General features: G+C 44.7%; 1 protein-coding gene across 3 annotated transcripts; it reads left to right on the forward strand.

Annotated features, from left to right (window-relative positions):
- Window positions 1–107: 107 nt before the first annotated feature.
- Window positions 108–15,048, forward strand: N4BP2L1 (NEDD4 binding protein 2 like 1). 3 transcript variants are annotated; one of them, XM_072850387.1, is made up of 5 exons: window positions 108–451; window positions 8,291–8,415; window positions 9,262–9,350; window positions 10,477–10,553; window positions 12,761–15,048. In XM_072850387.1, exons 1-5 carry the CDS (start codon window positions 330–332, stop codon window positions 12,987–12,989), a joined length of 642 nt encoding a protein of 213 aa, XP_072706488.1. In that variant the 5' UTR covers window positions 108–329; the 3' UTR covers window positions 12,990–15,048. The 3 variants fall into 3 exon arrangements, with proteins under 3 accessions (XP_072706488.1, XP_072706489.1, XP_072706490.1); XM_072850388.1 differs by having other exon boundaries at window positions 313–987; XM_072850389.1 differs by lacking the exon at window positions 108–451 and adding an exon at window positions 1,247–1,393.
- The last annotated feature ends 175 nt before the right edge of the window (window positions 15,049–15,223 follow it).

Below are 15,223 nucleotides of genomic sequence, written 5' to 3' on the forward strand. Positions count from 1 at the left end.
CTGCTTCCCTGTGCAGTTCTCTTTAAGGCAGCTTTCATTTTCACAGGCGAGCCCGAGCCCCAACCCACCCTCCGCGGAGGGACGCCGGAGTTCGCCCGCCCCGTGCCCACTGCGAGCCGCCGCGGGGGGCGTGGGGCGAAGCCCCGGGTCCCGCCGCCTCCCCGGGGCCGGGGCCGGGGCCGGGGCCGGGGCCAGGCTCCGGAGCGGCTGCCCCGGCCCCCCCCCGCCCAGGCCGCCGCTGGGGCCGGGCCCGGCCGCCCCCGCCTCCCCCCGCCGGGGCCGGGCCGCCCCGCCGGCTCCGCGCCCGGGCCGGGCCCTCGGCCGCCGGGATGGATGAGCGGCTGCTCCGCGCCCTGGGGGGGCTCAGCCTGCAGCCCCCGCGGGGCCGCTTCCGCGGGAGGCTGGTGCTGCTGCGGGGGCTGCCGGGCGCCGGGAAGAGCACCCTGGCCAGGTAAGGCGGCGGCGCCGGAGCCCTCGGCCTTCGTGGCGGCGGCGGGTCTCTCCTCCGGCGCCGGGTCTCCGCTCCTCCGGCGCCGGCCGCTCCCCGAGCTGCGGCTCGGCTCGGCTCGGCTCGGCTCGGCTCCCCCCCGCCCCGCCGCGGAGTGGCTGTGCCGGGAGCGGCGCTCAGCCGGTGCGGTGCGGGGAGAGAAGCCGGGCGGGTGCCTCAGGAGCCCTCTGCCCAGCCGGCTGCCGCTTCGGAGCAGAGGACGGGAAACGCTTGCTGCAAACCGCTGGAAGAAGGCTGAGGCACCGATTCGGAGCTGGTTTTCTGGCTCGGGAGGGAAGTGGGAGCCTCGCAGGAACCTTGAATAAGCACAGTCGTTTGGAAGCCTCCGCTGTCTTCAGAAACGGCTCAAAGCTTAATATTGCTCCAGCTACCCGTAATGCTTCATGGATATACTGCCTGTAGGACTGTGTGGTGGTGTTCTGGGTGAGCCGAACCAAAAGGGATGTTTCTAGTAAGATGGACTCATCACCCAAGCCAAGGTAGTTGTTGTTGTTGTTGTTTATTCTCTAAAAAGCACCAGACTGGTGCTTTTTTTGGTGGTTAATCACAAACACAGTGAAGCACTTCTTCTCCCCGACTGAAAATTGACAGCAACTCTGACTTCTGTTTTCATCGTGTCCTGCACTCCTGGTCAGAGCCATAGGGGTGTATAAAATGGGCAGAGGAGACTGGTCCGCTCTCTGACAGCTCCAAGACTGATTAAAAACAGGTAGAAAAACCCAGAGGGGAGCACTGGGGGGTGGTACTGCAGTCGGCGTGACACAGCGTAGCCGTAGTCTGGTGTCACAAAATTGCACGATCTGGTATCTCACAGCTCCCGGTGCCACCCGCTCTCCATCAAAAGAGGAACATTCACTGTCTTCTCACTCGGGTTCCCATGCTCGGGTGAGGAAACCATGCTGAGATCACGGGTTGCCACAGGAAGGGCTCTGCTGTGAAAGCGGGCAGCATGAAGCCGTGCAGTACGCTGGGTTAACATACCATTTCCTTTTTCCAGTGCTGTCGTTCCTGTCACACGGTGCCTTCTGCCTCACGGGACTTCTGCAAGACCAAGTTCTTTAATGAACAGCCAGACGCTGTGTTTTTACTGACACCCAAAGTACACGTCTCTCCCTAAAGAGGTCGTGTAAGTGCAGGCCCCTTCTCCTTCAGAGGGGTTTGGGTCTTCTCGTAGTACAGTAAGAACGTAATGATTTGGGGCCGTATTCTCAGCCAGTGCAAATAACTGACTCACAATTTTTTTAGGTCAAAACACAAGATTAATTATTAATAACAGATTTACAAAATCAGTTGTAAGTATTGTTTTAGTCCCCTGTGAGATGAACGTTTGAGGAACTCGTTCTGTTTCTAGCCCCTGTTAATTGTATCATTGCATTTGGCCATTCCGCAGGACACAGATCAAAGGGCAGCTGTAAAAACTGCATTTAGTACCTCTCCATTAACTCTGTCCAGATTATGAAAGGACTGTGCCAAGAAAATTCTGAGATTTGCTCTTCTCACATTGTGTACCTTTTAGTGTTGGTAAACGCAATGTGCTAAGCAAAGCGATGTTTGCAGGAAATTACTGCAGCAAAGCTCAGTGCAAGGTCCTACTGGAGGAGGAAAGTAATATTTATTTGCAAAATCCTTGGTAAGCTCATTTTACCCATTGAAATTCAGTCTCTGAGATTCTATTCGCTCACACTATCACAGCCAAATACTTGTAAGCGCCAAGATGCATGTGCACAGGTGGTCTGCCCAAAATCAGAGAGGACAAGGACCTTCAGCTGTCCCATCCTCACTTTCTCTTCTGGGTTCTTCTTGGTTGGTGGTGGCAGGGTGGGTTTTGGTCAGGTCTGCTATGCCATCTCGCAGCCAGCAGTTTCTATGCTGTCATCTTTTTGCCTCTGAGTTTTGCTTACTTGGTGTTCTGTGAATCTTAAGCAGGGTTTTTTTGCCCATTACTTTCATTTTCCCATTTTGGGTGTCTTTTCAGCTGCAGCCTCTCGCCCTGTTGGAATGAGGGGAAGCAGGAAAGTGTGTATGGGCTGGTGTGACCTGCTGGCTGCCCTCCCGCTCTCAGAGCGCGGGTCTTCCAGTGGCAAGTCATCTGTGCTGGGCCTTAGCTGAGTGCTGGCCTTTGGCGGGGCGTAAACAGCACCTTTCCCAGCTTTATTGCTGTTAACGATGTTCTTGGTTGTCAGCGTGTACTGTTGTTTTAGCCTTTGCTCTGTTGTTTCTTCTGGTGCTTTCAGACACACCTCCATTCGTTCATTCTTCATATCAGCCAGTATTTCTGTTACAACTTGTACATCTTGAAAGTGCTCAGAAGTGTCACAAACCGTGAATGTTATCACTGGTGACATGGCAACTCACCGATAATTCCAGCAGAAAGGCCTCTTTTCAGTTCATCACACAATCCTGGGAAGAACCCCAGGTCCGTGACTCGTCTCCCTGACCTTTCAGTGTCACCTAGCACACTTTGGACACAGCTTTGTAAGATTTAGTTACGGCATCTTTGTTAAAATGGTTTCCCCATCCCGGTTGCTCCCGCAGCTCAGAGCAGCATGCCATCGGTATGGATCAGTTCAGGTCTAGTTTTTGGTTTCTGTTAAAGACAGCAAAGGATTCACCTATGATATATTGAATAGTCAAGGCAGAACAAGGAGCTGGTCTGCTCACCACCAAGCTCCAAACCTTTCCAGTTCCTTCACTGTTGAGAGTATGCTTCCCTGAACCACATATTTTAGGTGACCCTAACCACCTCCCTCGAACCGTTCACCGTACATCACCACCAGCAGAAGTGGGTAGGAGAAGAGGGGTAGCTGGGAGTTGCATCTCCAATAGCCTCCATCAGGCATGTGTAACACTCTCCTCCTGAATGCATTCCCCCCTGACTTCACAGTACACATTTCATGATCAGACCTGGACAACTGCAAAGAAAACAGTTATCTATCTGAGGTGCAGTAGTGGGTATAGCTTCCAAAAATGCCTCCAAAAAATCCAATGAGCTGCATACAAGCTCATACCTGCTTCCCCAACAGACTATTGCACAGCAGCTGTATTTCCAGCTCTTCTACAATAAATATATTGCTGTGATGCACAACTCATGTGATGTGTAACCCTCTATCTAACAGTTTTGCTCAAGCACTAGGCTGGGCATGATCAAACATGCAACTTTTCAGCCGCTGCTCTTGATTTATCACTTGAGTTCATTCCTGTGCGCCCTTATGAAGCACAGAGGGAGCAATCTTCCAGAATGGGAAGGAGAAAATGTATTGGCACTGAGGCATCGCTGCTTGGCCTAATCTGTACCTTCTCCTGTTCCCTCTGCTGCTTTTGCCCAGTTTGTCCCTGCACCTCCAGCCTTGGGCCAGCCCCGCCGCTGTTACCAGCACCCCAACGCTGCTGCAGAATTGCAGCTCAGACAGGGTTCGTGGACTTTAGCTCTGCAGCTCTGCTTCCAGGTGGCAACGTAAAAATTGTAAACATCTACCTTTGTATGAAACCACTTCAGGTGATTCTCCTGAATGTGTTTATCAAATATGACACGCAGCCTGTTGCTTTGCAAAATCCATCGGCGGCTCTAACCCCCACGGGTGGGACAGAGAGGCACGTACGTGCTCTGCCAACAGCGCAGTGCTTGGCTGGCAGGCTCCCGCCAGGGCAAAGTCCTCAGGGCACCAGAAGCTGTTAAAACACAGCAGGCAACTGATAGTGCTGGGCGTGTGCTCCAGCTCTCATAGTTTTGGTTTTCTGCCAAAACTAAGGCTTCAAAATGCCACGGGAACACTGTGTTAGAAAGAGTGACCAGAGGAAGTGGTTGTAGGTGGTGTCAGTACATACGTGCTCTCATCTCCATTGCATTGGAAGTAGCTTGAGAATTTACCGGCTCCGAGATCTGCCTGACATACTGTTCTGCTAGCTTCTGAGCACTGAAAACGTTCCTTCCAATCTGCTTACTGGGATCAATATCAGAAATCAATTTATTTTCAAATTTTCAGATGGAAAAACATGACAGCCTATGAAATACAGTTATGGATTTTTTTTATTTCCAGTGATATTACTAGTGATCATGGAGACTTCTCCCAAGTACTCCAATGCATCCAGCTAGTTGAAATCCTGAATAATTATTTTGTTGTCTATATATACAGCTAAAAACCTGAAATGATTGTTTGAAGATGCTCTTTAGAAAAAAGTGGACTTCAAAATGTATAAATCGTGGGAACAGATCTTGAGATGAATAATGTAGAAGACTCCAAAACCACGTATCTATTCACTGAGGCAGTTGTTACAATGCTGCTGTGGTTAAACAGAAACACAGCTGTATTTTCAACAGAAAGTCTCCTTTTTTAATCACAGCACCCATCCTAAACCTGAGCAGGTGAGGCAGCAGATAAGTGTGCACCAACACTGGCCAAGTTGTTCAGAAGCATCCTTGCTACCGGGGCTGCTGGTGGGGTTGGTGTGGGTGGACAGCGACGCTTGCCTGCTGCCCAGCCTGATGTTTCTGGGGGTCCCAGGCCCTGCTGGTGGACACATGAAGTTGCTGCTGTTGTCTCACATGTGAAGAAGAGCGGAAACATCTGTAAGCTTTTTTTTCCCCAACTGTATCAGCCAGTCTAATGAGATATGGTATCTAGGGTGGAAATGAGCTTCACCTTGGGGAAGGGGGAAAAAGGGTTTGGGGAGATTTATTGCAAGCAGAGGAAACATCCCCCTTTCTCTTCTTATTTTCTTATCCTTCCTATTTTCTGAAACAGCAGCAAACTTTTCTTTAGCAAGATATAGAGCATACCATATTTTGTATCTACTGCAAGACAGAGAGCTGTAACACTGTGCAATTCAATGTCCCAAGTAGGCAAATTAATACTGAACCTTTGACAGATACTGCTTATCGCAATGCAGTCCTTCAAGTTCAGTGGCTTTTTTAAAAAATGCAAACATAGCTCGTATGTACCCTTTGATCTTGCAAAGAGATTTCATTTTTCTTTTCCTCCTAAGTATGCTTTATGCTTACTGATCTAACGGCAATGGGTAATTTTCTTTTTACAGTGCTGCTCAAAATTTCTTAATTAATAACATTGGTCACAAGTCCTCCCATTTTGCATAGCTGGTGTGTATTTTGCTAAAATATAGACATTTTTATTGCGTACAGTGATTAGGAGCCTGATGTGATTATGTAAAACCTTTCTTCTAAACCAACTTGTGGTCCTGTGTAGATCGCAGAAGGCTTATTTCTCAAGGAACATACTAAAGAGGTTTGGGTGCCCTTTGAAATTATAAGGGGCAGAAGAAGGAGGACTTTTGTCAGCTTTATGGGCAATAGGGGATTACAGAAAATGGTTGTAAACTTTAGTGTCAGCTTGGTTGTTTTAGAACGCTAAAAGTTAAAAACAGCAAAATAAGCAGAAGGTAAAACATCTTTTTCTCACTTAATGTTTCTTATGTTGCTGTTAGTAGGAGTTTGTTTGGTATGAATATAGCAAATGTGACAGTAATTCATAGTTCTTAGCACATTTTGTGCCATATTTTCCTTCCTTTGTAGCACAAGTTTTATCTACTTTAATTACCAGTGGTATGCAGATAGTAGACAGAGTTTACAGATAATCACATACTATTTAGATTGCTTAAAGGGTTAATATTAAAGCTCGCATGCGAGTCTGCACATCTGTGTTAAAAAATTCGTAAGGTACCTGCTAAGAAAATAATTTTAAAAATTTGCACTGATTGAAAACATTTTTAAAGGAAACATTGAGCAAGAAAAAAAATCTTGAGATCTTTTGTTATTATGTACAATTTTATGTGCATATTAGTAGTTAAAGGGATTACATATTTTAGCAGTCAGTTTTTTAGAGGAGAGATTGCGATGCAGATGGGTAAAGCAGTGGGAAAGGTGAGGTGCTGAATTATAGTGAGAGCTGAATATATCAGTTTATCAGCGCAAGAGTGACCAGATAAGCAGTAGGTGCTTTTCATGATAAGAATTCTTTGCCCAAAATTAAAGCAAAAATAATTTGACTGTTTGCTAACAGTTTGCAACATGACTTTTGTTAGATGTGTTTGCTCAGCAGTAATTATGTGACTAAAACATCTCTTTGGAGCTAGAAGATAACACCACGTAGGTGCTAAATGATAGGTCAGTTAGTGGCTGCAGCCCAGCCCTGTCCAGCCCGTCAGCAGTGAGTCTCTGCTCTCCGTGCTGGTTGCTACCACAAATTAGCATTAATTAATCAGCAGGTGATAGAAGTTACAGTGGAGGCAGAACAAAGTCAGAAGCTGACCTTTATTCAGCTAAATGCAACATGCAATCCTAGCGAAGGATTGCTGCTAGCAGGCAGTTTAGGATAAAACTGGTAAGTAAACGGTAAGGACAGAGCTCGAGAGGGCAGACGTAAGCCTTTTCTGTCTGCGTGTCTCGTTTTTGCCGATAACCTAGAGGCACCTTTTCCCTTGCTGTTGCTCAATTAGACAAGACATTGAGAAATAGTTGTTTCGCAGCTTATGGGGATGGAAGAGAAGTGTTTTATCAGGGAAGCTGAAAATGAGTCTCAGCGACTGAAGACCGTGTGGGGTGTGAGACAGCAGGGCAGCAGCATTCATGTCTGAGAGCCACGAGATTTCTGGATTGGCCTGACTTTTTTTCCAGTGACATTTTGGGCCTTACGGAGACAGAGAGCAGTGCCATGATGCCATGGGCTCTCCCTCACTTCTTGCAGAGACTCCCCCCCGCCCCAACACTCCCTTGATTGAAAAGAATAGACAGTTCAGTCTATGGACACAACCAAGTCTGGCTTACACACAAATGGGAACGCAATTTTGCATTAAGATTTTTTTTAATGCTTTCTAAGGACTGGCAGAGGAATGCTTCATATTTAAGCCACCACGTAAGCCAGTGCTTTCACCACGTAAGCCAGTCACTGTCTGCCAGGCAGCTGGTCACCTTACAGCAGGACACGCATCCACCCTCCGTGGGCATCCCAGGTCTGAATGAGCATCACTGTGGGGGACACATCAGCATGAAGAGAAGGGGGATTGCCACTGACCACAGGGGACCAGTTTTATGGATCTGTTGCATTTGGAGCTGCCAATCTAGGCAATTCAGATTTGTCTATCAAACATATTTAAAAGCTGAAAATAAATAAAAATGACTCAACTCTACAAGAGGAGGGTTAAATAAAACAGGGACAAGTGAAAAGCAGAAAGAAACGTTAAAGTGTGACAAATAACAGGAAATATTGAGTAATCACTCAGATACTTGTTTGCAAATAAAAAAAAAAGTGCTCTGTGCTTTATAGCCAAAAGAAAAAAACCCCAAGACAAACTGATGGTAATATAGACCATCTTTACTAAATGAGAAATCATTCCTCCTAATTATCTTCAAAAATCTCTCTCTAGCAAAACTCCCATGATCAAATTGTCTTTTGAGACTAACTTCCCTGGGATTAGCAGGTTTGGTTTTGTTGTTTGGTTTTTTTTATTTATTTACAGTCATACATTCTCAGATAACTCTAAAAGAAAACTGAATATGTTAATATGATTAAAGACTCATATTGGGAGTCCATTGTAGATTTCTCTGCTGAATTAAAGAAATCAAGGCCATGCCTTTAAGCTCCATTCCTTTCCTCCTATGTGTCCATCTACTGATTACATTACTTTCATATTCTTTAAGCTGGGATTTTTTCCAAAGGAAGCACTGTGCATATTTGCAGAGCATTCATATGGCTCTTGATTTAATGTTCTCTATTAAAGGCATGCGTTAGCATATACTAATCCTTCTTTCATCTTTTGGGTTTTTTTCAGACAACTGAAACGTGACTACCCCAGTGCTGTAGTTCTTAGTACTGATGACTTCTTTATCGAAAATGGTGTATACGTGTTTGAGCCTGACTTCCTAGAGGATGCACACAAATGGAACCAAAAGAGAGGTGACTGAAATCAATTCAGGGGTTTTGCAGAATAGTTTCTCTTTTCAGTCTGACTTTAAACTTTGCCCCCAAAATAAAATATGGTGTCATACACTGAAGTTCATGGGGTACTGGTTAAAAGAATACATTTACCACTTCTGATTTTATTTCTTCTGACTTAGAAGAGAAAAATTTATAAATGAAAAAATGTTGGTGATTGATAGATGTTATTTTAGAAAGTAAACCAGTGACTATTAGGTAGCACTGCTGAAGCTTGGTAACAGCAGGTGGCATGCAAATACCAGCGCAGCAGCTGCTCACTACAGCTCTATGCACCACATCCCTCAGACGGTAACTTCTTAGATGTCTGTCCTGTCTTGGAAGGGGCTGTTACAGGGGGAGTTAATGATAGCCAGGGGGAAAACATGCAAACCTAATTGTAAGCTTGAGAATGAAACAACCCAGGTCTCTGCTTCAGAGAGAAAAATGTAACATGCTTTTGTGGCTGTGCGCTGAATTATTTTCTAGCAAAGGAAAACACTTTGAGGTCATGTAACAGACATCTTTTGCAAATAACAGTCATTTTTAGCTGTTGTAAATACCTAGTGTGGTGATACCGCTAAGTATGTTCTACGAGAGGTTCAGATCTTACTACTGAGCACAGCCAGCGGCTGCATCCCCTCCTCCAGGAGAGCACCTGCTGGACACCGACCTCTGCTCGCATTTGGGTGGTAGCTACAGACCCAAGTCCAGTGAGGAACCAAGCGTACTAGCAGTGGGCAAAGAAAGGACGCTTTGGGGCTAGTAAGACCTGGCTCGGTCTGTTACTTAATACATGTTAGCTTTACTTCATATGTTACATTACAGCACACAAGGCAATGAAGAATGGGAAAAGCCCGGTTATTATTGATAATACGAACATCCATGCTTGGGAAATGAAGCCGTATGTGATGATGGTAGGGAAAGCACTTGTTTATTGCTTTTATATGCTCAGCTATGACATTTAAGAGGTGATCTGACTGAAGCGGTTCTTAACATGGCTGAAAAGAATTACTTCTGTTTTCCCTTAGTTCTCTAGCTATAGTTAAGGATTGCTAGTGTGACGAAGTGGGGGAAGAGGTGCCAGTGTCAGCTATATACCTCAGTGAAGGCAAAATTACTTGAAAAGGTTAAATGTCTTTGAACTTGCCCTGTAACTTCTTGATGATCAGGATGTCATCCCCTTCCCCAGTAGTGACATGAATTGAACAGTTCCCAACTACTTGTTGATAAATATATCAAGATATGACTTACAATTTTAGTTTATGACTTGTGAAAAATACACCATAAAGAGTCTTCAAAGACACATTGGTATCTCTTGTCAGGAGTTCTGGCAGAGATGGCAATATTTTTAGTACAGTTTCATCATGTGGCCTGTCTGCTAACATTATACTCACGCTTCTGTTCCGGGGTTATGGTCTTGTCAGTTAAGAAATTTGGGTCTAAGTATCACTTATATGGGAGCACAAAAGAGGCACGAATTAATAGTGGTGCTGGAAAGCCTGGACATGCCACTCCAGTAGCATAAGTTGTGAATGCTTGTGGGTGACTATGAAGCGAGTGAGAGAACAGTCAGAGCTGGGCAAGATGTAAAAAAGCCAACAGATTTCCCTGCCTCCTTTCCCCCAAATCAAAACCCTAAATAAACCTAAAGTGTAGACTTAGTGGCTGGAACTAGCGTACTGAGAGATGTTGACCTCACACTCCCGGAAGCTCTAGATTGGTGTGGCCAAATTGTGGCTCTCGAGCCACCTGTGACTTCCAGAGAGTTCAAGTGCCAGGATGCCGTTGCTGTGGGGGACGGGGACTGGAGGCAATGCTGAGGCAGGTTTTGCTGGGAGTACCAAATCGTTTGATGCAGAAGGAAATGAACTAGCTGGGACTCATACCGGCACCTTGATGGGAGTCATGGTTATTGTCCTCTTTCTGGCTCCTGGTACATGTGATATGTCTCTTAACCTGATAAAATCTCAGGGGGTCTGGCAGATTGGCTGCTCCTGAGCTCAGGAGCCATACCTCTAACACTTCTGTGTACTTCTTCAGGCACGTGAAAGTAGATATGAAGTTATATTCCAAGAACCAGATACACCCTGGAAGTTCAATGTTCAAGAACTGACAAGGTACATCTTTTTGTCTTTGATATAGCAGACAGCTTCTCATTTTATTGCTGTGCTCTGAGAAAGGTCAGCACTCTTCCTCTTCATATACCCTAAAAGGTAACCTAGTAAATGACAACAGAAGGATTGCCGTGGAAAATTTCTGTTACTCAGTACCTGGTCTGCAGTGAATTCAGCCCTGAAAGAGCCTGACTGTGCTGAAGTGAGTCAGGCAGTAGAAAAAGCAACCCCTCTGAAGCATGTATTTATACTGCAAGCTTCTTGGGGCAGGACCCTTGATTTTCATTCTGTATTTTGAGCAGCACACTCTCTATTTGGGCACAAAACATATCTAAGCACTACAGACAATATTCAGACATCTGTTCTTAAAGAAGGTAACCATAACAAATATTGTCTTGCAATGGTGGGATGCTACATTAAGTGTGGTCAAGAAATGGGGTTCTAGAGCATCTTTCTAAAGATCTTAATGTGCACACGCAAAAGGGGTACAATGAATGTACCAACTCTGCATAATGTGGTAGGGTATAGAGGCAGCCAAATATGGCTCCAAGTATGTTAGTTTGGCTAGTGGATGCAGGGTTAATGGTTTCTAAAAAGACATTACCAAAAACCATAACCATTACCAAAAAACTAAAAAACTAATAAATCACTAAAAAACTCCATGCAGGCTTATTTTCTAGCCTTTAACCAACCAGCTGTAAACTGTGTTACAGTGGCAAGTGCACTCCCATCAACTAGATCCAGAAACTAACACATGCTAACTTACTTGTTATTGCAAGAAAACAGGGCATGGGTAATTCATTCTGACTTATTTCTTTTGTACCAGCTAGGAACTCTAGCCAAAAATCAGCACTGCTCCTTTTTGTGTGTGACAGAGACAAATAGCAGAGGGCCATGGCCCAGAGCGCTGGCAGTTCCAGGGTGAGGTAGGACATGGCAGACGGCAGCCGATGGCTTGGGGCTGAAAGCAGGCGAGGACACCAACAGCCTTAGCAGTCAACTGCAAGTGTCAGCTCTTGCTTCACCAGCACCAGCTGGGAGCCATTTGCAGGGCATCACTGCAGAGGCAGATTTTACTTGTAATCATTCATTATAGGGTGAGCTACTCAGTAATTTGTATTTTGTTTTATTAATCATTTGAAACAAGTCAGCTTTTTACAGTAGCACTGTAAAGCTAATTCAAATACACTCAGTTTGGAGCAGCTCTTTGGCAAATGATTCAGGGACAGCTGAAGGTTGCTTCCAGTCTGGTTCCACATTGTGTCTTTACTGGCAATACGGTTTGTGCCAATTGCTGGTCCCAGGTGCAGGCTGCACGTGGGTGTAGGGCACTGGCTGCTGGAGGACCTCGTGGCTGCCTCACCCATGGGATGCTGCAGCTGGCAACCTGCTGCGTTACTGCCACCTTAATTCCACCAGGGAAAAAACATGTTGAGCAATGCAGGATTTGCACACCACAAGGCTTTGAAAATATGGCTGCAGGACAAACTTAGATTCTAGATGATGAATTGTGCCTAATAGAGCTAAATGGCAAAACCAAAAATATTCAGAGTTTGCAAACTCACAGACAAGTAGAAATCCCTGGTGGTCTTTGGAAAAACAATTCCAACTAATGTGTCAAGAGACTGCAGCCATTTGTGGTCTATCCAGAAAGCCCTGCATGTTTGAGCGTCCTGTTCCCCTCCCTCTCAGACCTATCGTCATTTACAAATCTGCCCTGGAGCATGAGCTACATCATGTATGATTTTTTTTCCCCACTTGCACTCAGACAAAGCAACAACAGGTTTCTGACCTCTATACTTGCTGATCATGAGTCAGTGTCTGGGCTATCTACAGCCCTTGTCTGCATTTCTCCAGATTTATAAAAGCTCACCCTGAGGCTAACCAGCTGTTAGCACTAAAACCCACATAAAATAATACAGAGGTCTTCTACATAGCTCTTTCTTACCTGGCCTACATTTCAAAGCATTTGTCTAACTTCTTATGTCCTGGCTGCCCACAAAAATACTTGCATTACATTTTTCAGCAGTCACAAAAATATTAAGAAGTAGGTGGAAGTGAAGAACAATTTGGCAAAAAAGGGCTAGAAATAGAGCAGCGGGGACACGAACCATTATCCTGAACATATCAGGAACTTTAGCAAGCTTAAGATAACCTCTAATACATGGGCAGCTAAATACTTGTATTTTCTGTTAATGTTGACGCTACAGAAGAAATACTCATCATGTCCCTCGAGAAAAGATACAACGGATGAAAGAACAATACGAGCACAATGTTACCTTCCACAGTGTTCTTCGGTCTGAAAAACCAAGCAGAGATGAGAGAAGCTCCAGTGGACCAAATGCAGCTTACAGCATGGGTGCCCATTCCACCCCCTCTCCAGCCTTCTCAAACAGAAGACCTCATGTGGCACGTACAAACAACGTGAGGTTTAACTGAAGAGGTGGAGTCCTCAGTGTATTTTAATTATCAGGGTATAAAAGTCTCTAGTTTTACATTTTTTTCCTAAACTGTTTTTTATTCTTATATTTTTCTACTACATTTCTAAATTACTTCTTACCAGTCTTTAAATGTCACTGGATTATGATCTGACAGCTCTACATGACTGATCTAAGAGCACTATCCCCAGTACAAACTGTACTCCCTCTCATCCCTCTTCCTCCATGAAAAGCCATTCAAACTTATGGTGAAATTTACTGGCTGTGCCACAGGCTTTTCAGATTTTTTTCCTGCATTGCGCTCTGTCACTAATAGATTACAATAAATATTCCTAGGTTCATTCTTTCTTACAGACCATGTGGCCAATTCCTTCTCCATGCAGCTGTCATTTCTTCCCATTTTAATACATTATATCTGGCTGTATAACCTTTTGTGTCTTCCCACTCCATCTTGCCTAAAGCATTACTGCTAGCTTTAAGAGGCAAAGTGAATGGTGGAAAAGGTAGCTCTAACAAACTGTAGCAAGATTTGGTGCTGTTCCCCATCTACACCTCTGCTGTCTGGATTCATGCTGGTCTTACCTCAGCTCTATCACAGCCAAACAGCTTATCCAGCCTGGAGGTGAAACAGTTTAACACACCAAATGGAGCCCTTTATCTTGCCAAGACATAGGAATTCAGCTGATCCTGAGACGAGTCCACATATGGAGGCTCCTAAAAGGAAACATTAGTGTTAGGCTAGTGCTTGTTAACTTCTAAGTAGGAACAGGGCTACAAGAGCAGCTCTGAATAGCTGAAGCACAAGGCTACCCAGACTAACTCAGAAGTACAAAATAATGACTTAAGGAGGAAAAAAAATGTTCTCGTAAGGGGAGGAATAAACTCCTTCCACTACTAAGTGCCATCACTGATGGATGAGTGAGAAAATAAGCTATCCTGCAGTAGTTTTATCCATGTTGTTAAATTCTGCTGATTATGTCCTTATCAAGAAGCCTCATCAAACATTTTTAAAACTCAGCATTTGTGATAGCAATTTTTTTTAAGTAGGCGTGGATTATTAGGCAGTGCTTATAGAATAGGGCAATAGTGAGTTATTTTGCAGTAGGAAATGAAGACAGCTCCCATTGGACCTTAAGAAATATGGGTACAGCTGCTATTAATCTAGCAATTTAGCAGACAGAGAAGCATAAGATGTATAAATAAATATGCTGTTTCTGGGCAAAAGCCAAACTGTCTTCAGGACACAGTAGATGTATGAGATGAATTGCATTTTATACTCAAGCTGCATTTAAAGAAGCAGTATCATTGTAAATAACTCTGAACCTAGGGAACCTGGCTCTGCAGTATTGCACAAAGGCTTACAGAACTATCAGCAAGCTTGTGTCAGCCCAGTACAGTTCTCCAGTCCTGCTACAATGTCCAGCTTGGTGACAGGAGCCACCCCCAGTTCAGCACTTGAGCCAAGTAGATAGCACAGGACCCCTGAAAGGTTGCCGAGTGGGAAGCTGGTGGTCTCAGTTCTGAAACATCCTCCCTCCTTTGACCCATGCCTGGTGGGAAGCAGCAGGGCAAGGGGCAGGCTTGACAACAAACGAACTAAAATGTGGAGTTGGCAGCCGGTCTAGCAGGACTGTTTCTCTCTCCAGTGGAGAAACTCCAATTCTGAGAAGCTTCACCTGTTGAAATTAATGAGAACAAAGTAATGAATTCAAGTACTCACTCACTCCCAGCAGAAAGATCTGATGAAATCAAAGAAAGATCTGATTATCTTTCATGATGCTGTGGCCTCAAGTGCTTCTTTAAGAAGGAGTAGCTCAGAAACACTGACCAAGGATCTGTCATTAATACCTTTGTATGGCATTTTGCTATGAATCAAATAATCATAGCTGTTCTCGAAAGCTCTTTTAGCCCTACATGGAAAGTTTGAGGGGAAAAGTACAAGAACTATAGCAGAATTACAGAGCAATATTTCAGAATTAAAGTGTTATGTTTGGTAACAATAAACTTAGAGAACTGTTTATTTTGCTTTGTGCTACTTCTGACAGCCAAACAACTATTCTAATACTAGAGGGTAACAAAACTGATTGCTTTAGACTGAAACAAAGATCCTGCTGTAATTTAAGAATATATCAGAATCAAAGCAATGGCTTACAAAATGTCATAAAACCTTCAGCCACACTGATGCTATTGTACAATACATGTTTGTGTGAGAAATGTATAATTACTCAAGTCCAA

This window comes from Ciconia boyciana, chromosome 1, assembly GCF_034638445.1.
Source record: "Ciconia boyciana chromosome 1, ASM3463844v1, whole genome shotgun sequence".
NCBI classification, from domain to species: domain Eukaryota; kingdom Metazoa; phylum Chordata; class Aves; order Ciconiiformes; family Ciconiidae; genus Ciconia; species Ciconia boyciana.

Excerpts from the sequence above, each read along its gene's own strand:
- N4BP2L1 (XM_072850387.1), top strand. The coding sequence starts at position 330 with ATGGATGAGCGGCTGCTCCGCGCCCTGGGGGGGCTCAGCCTGCAGCCC. Across the intron at positions 452-8,290 it reads GGGAAGAGCACCCTGGCCAG|ACAACTGAAACGTGACTACC; the intron begins GTAAGGCGGCGG and ends GGTTTTTTTCAG. Across the intron at positions 9,351-10,476 it reads TGAAGCCGTATGTGATGATG|GCACGTGAAAGTAGATATGA; the intron begins GTAGGGAAAGCA and ends GTACTTCTTCAG.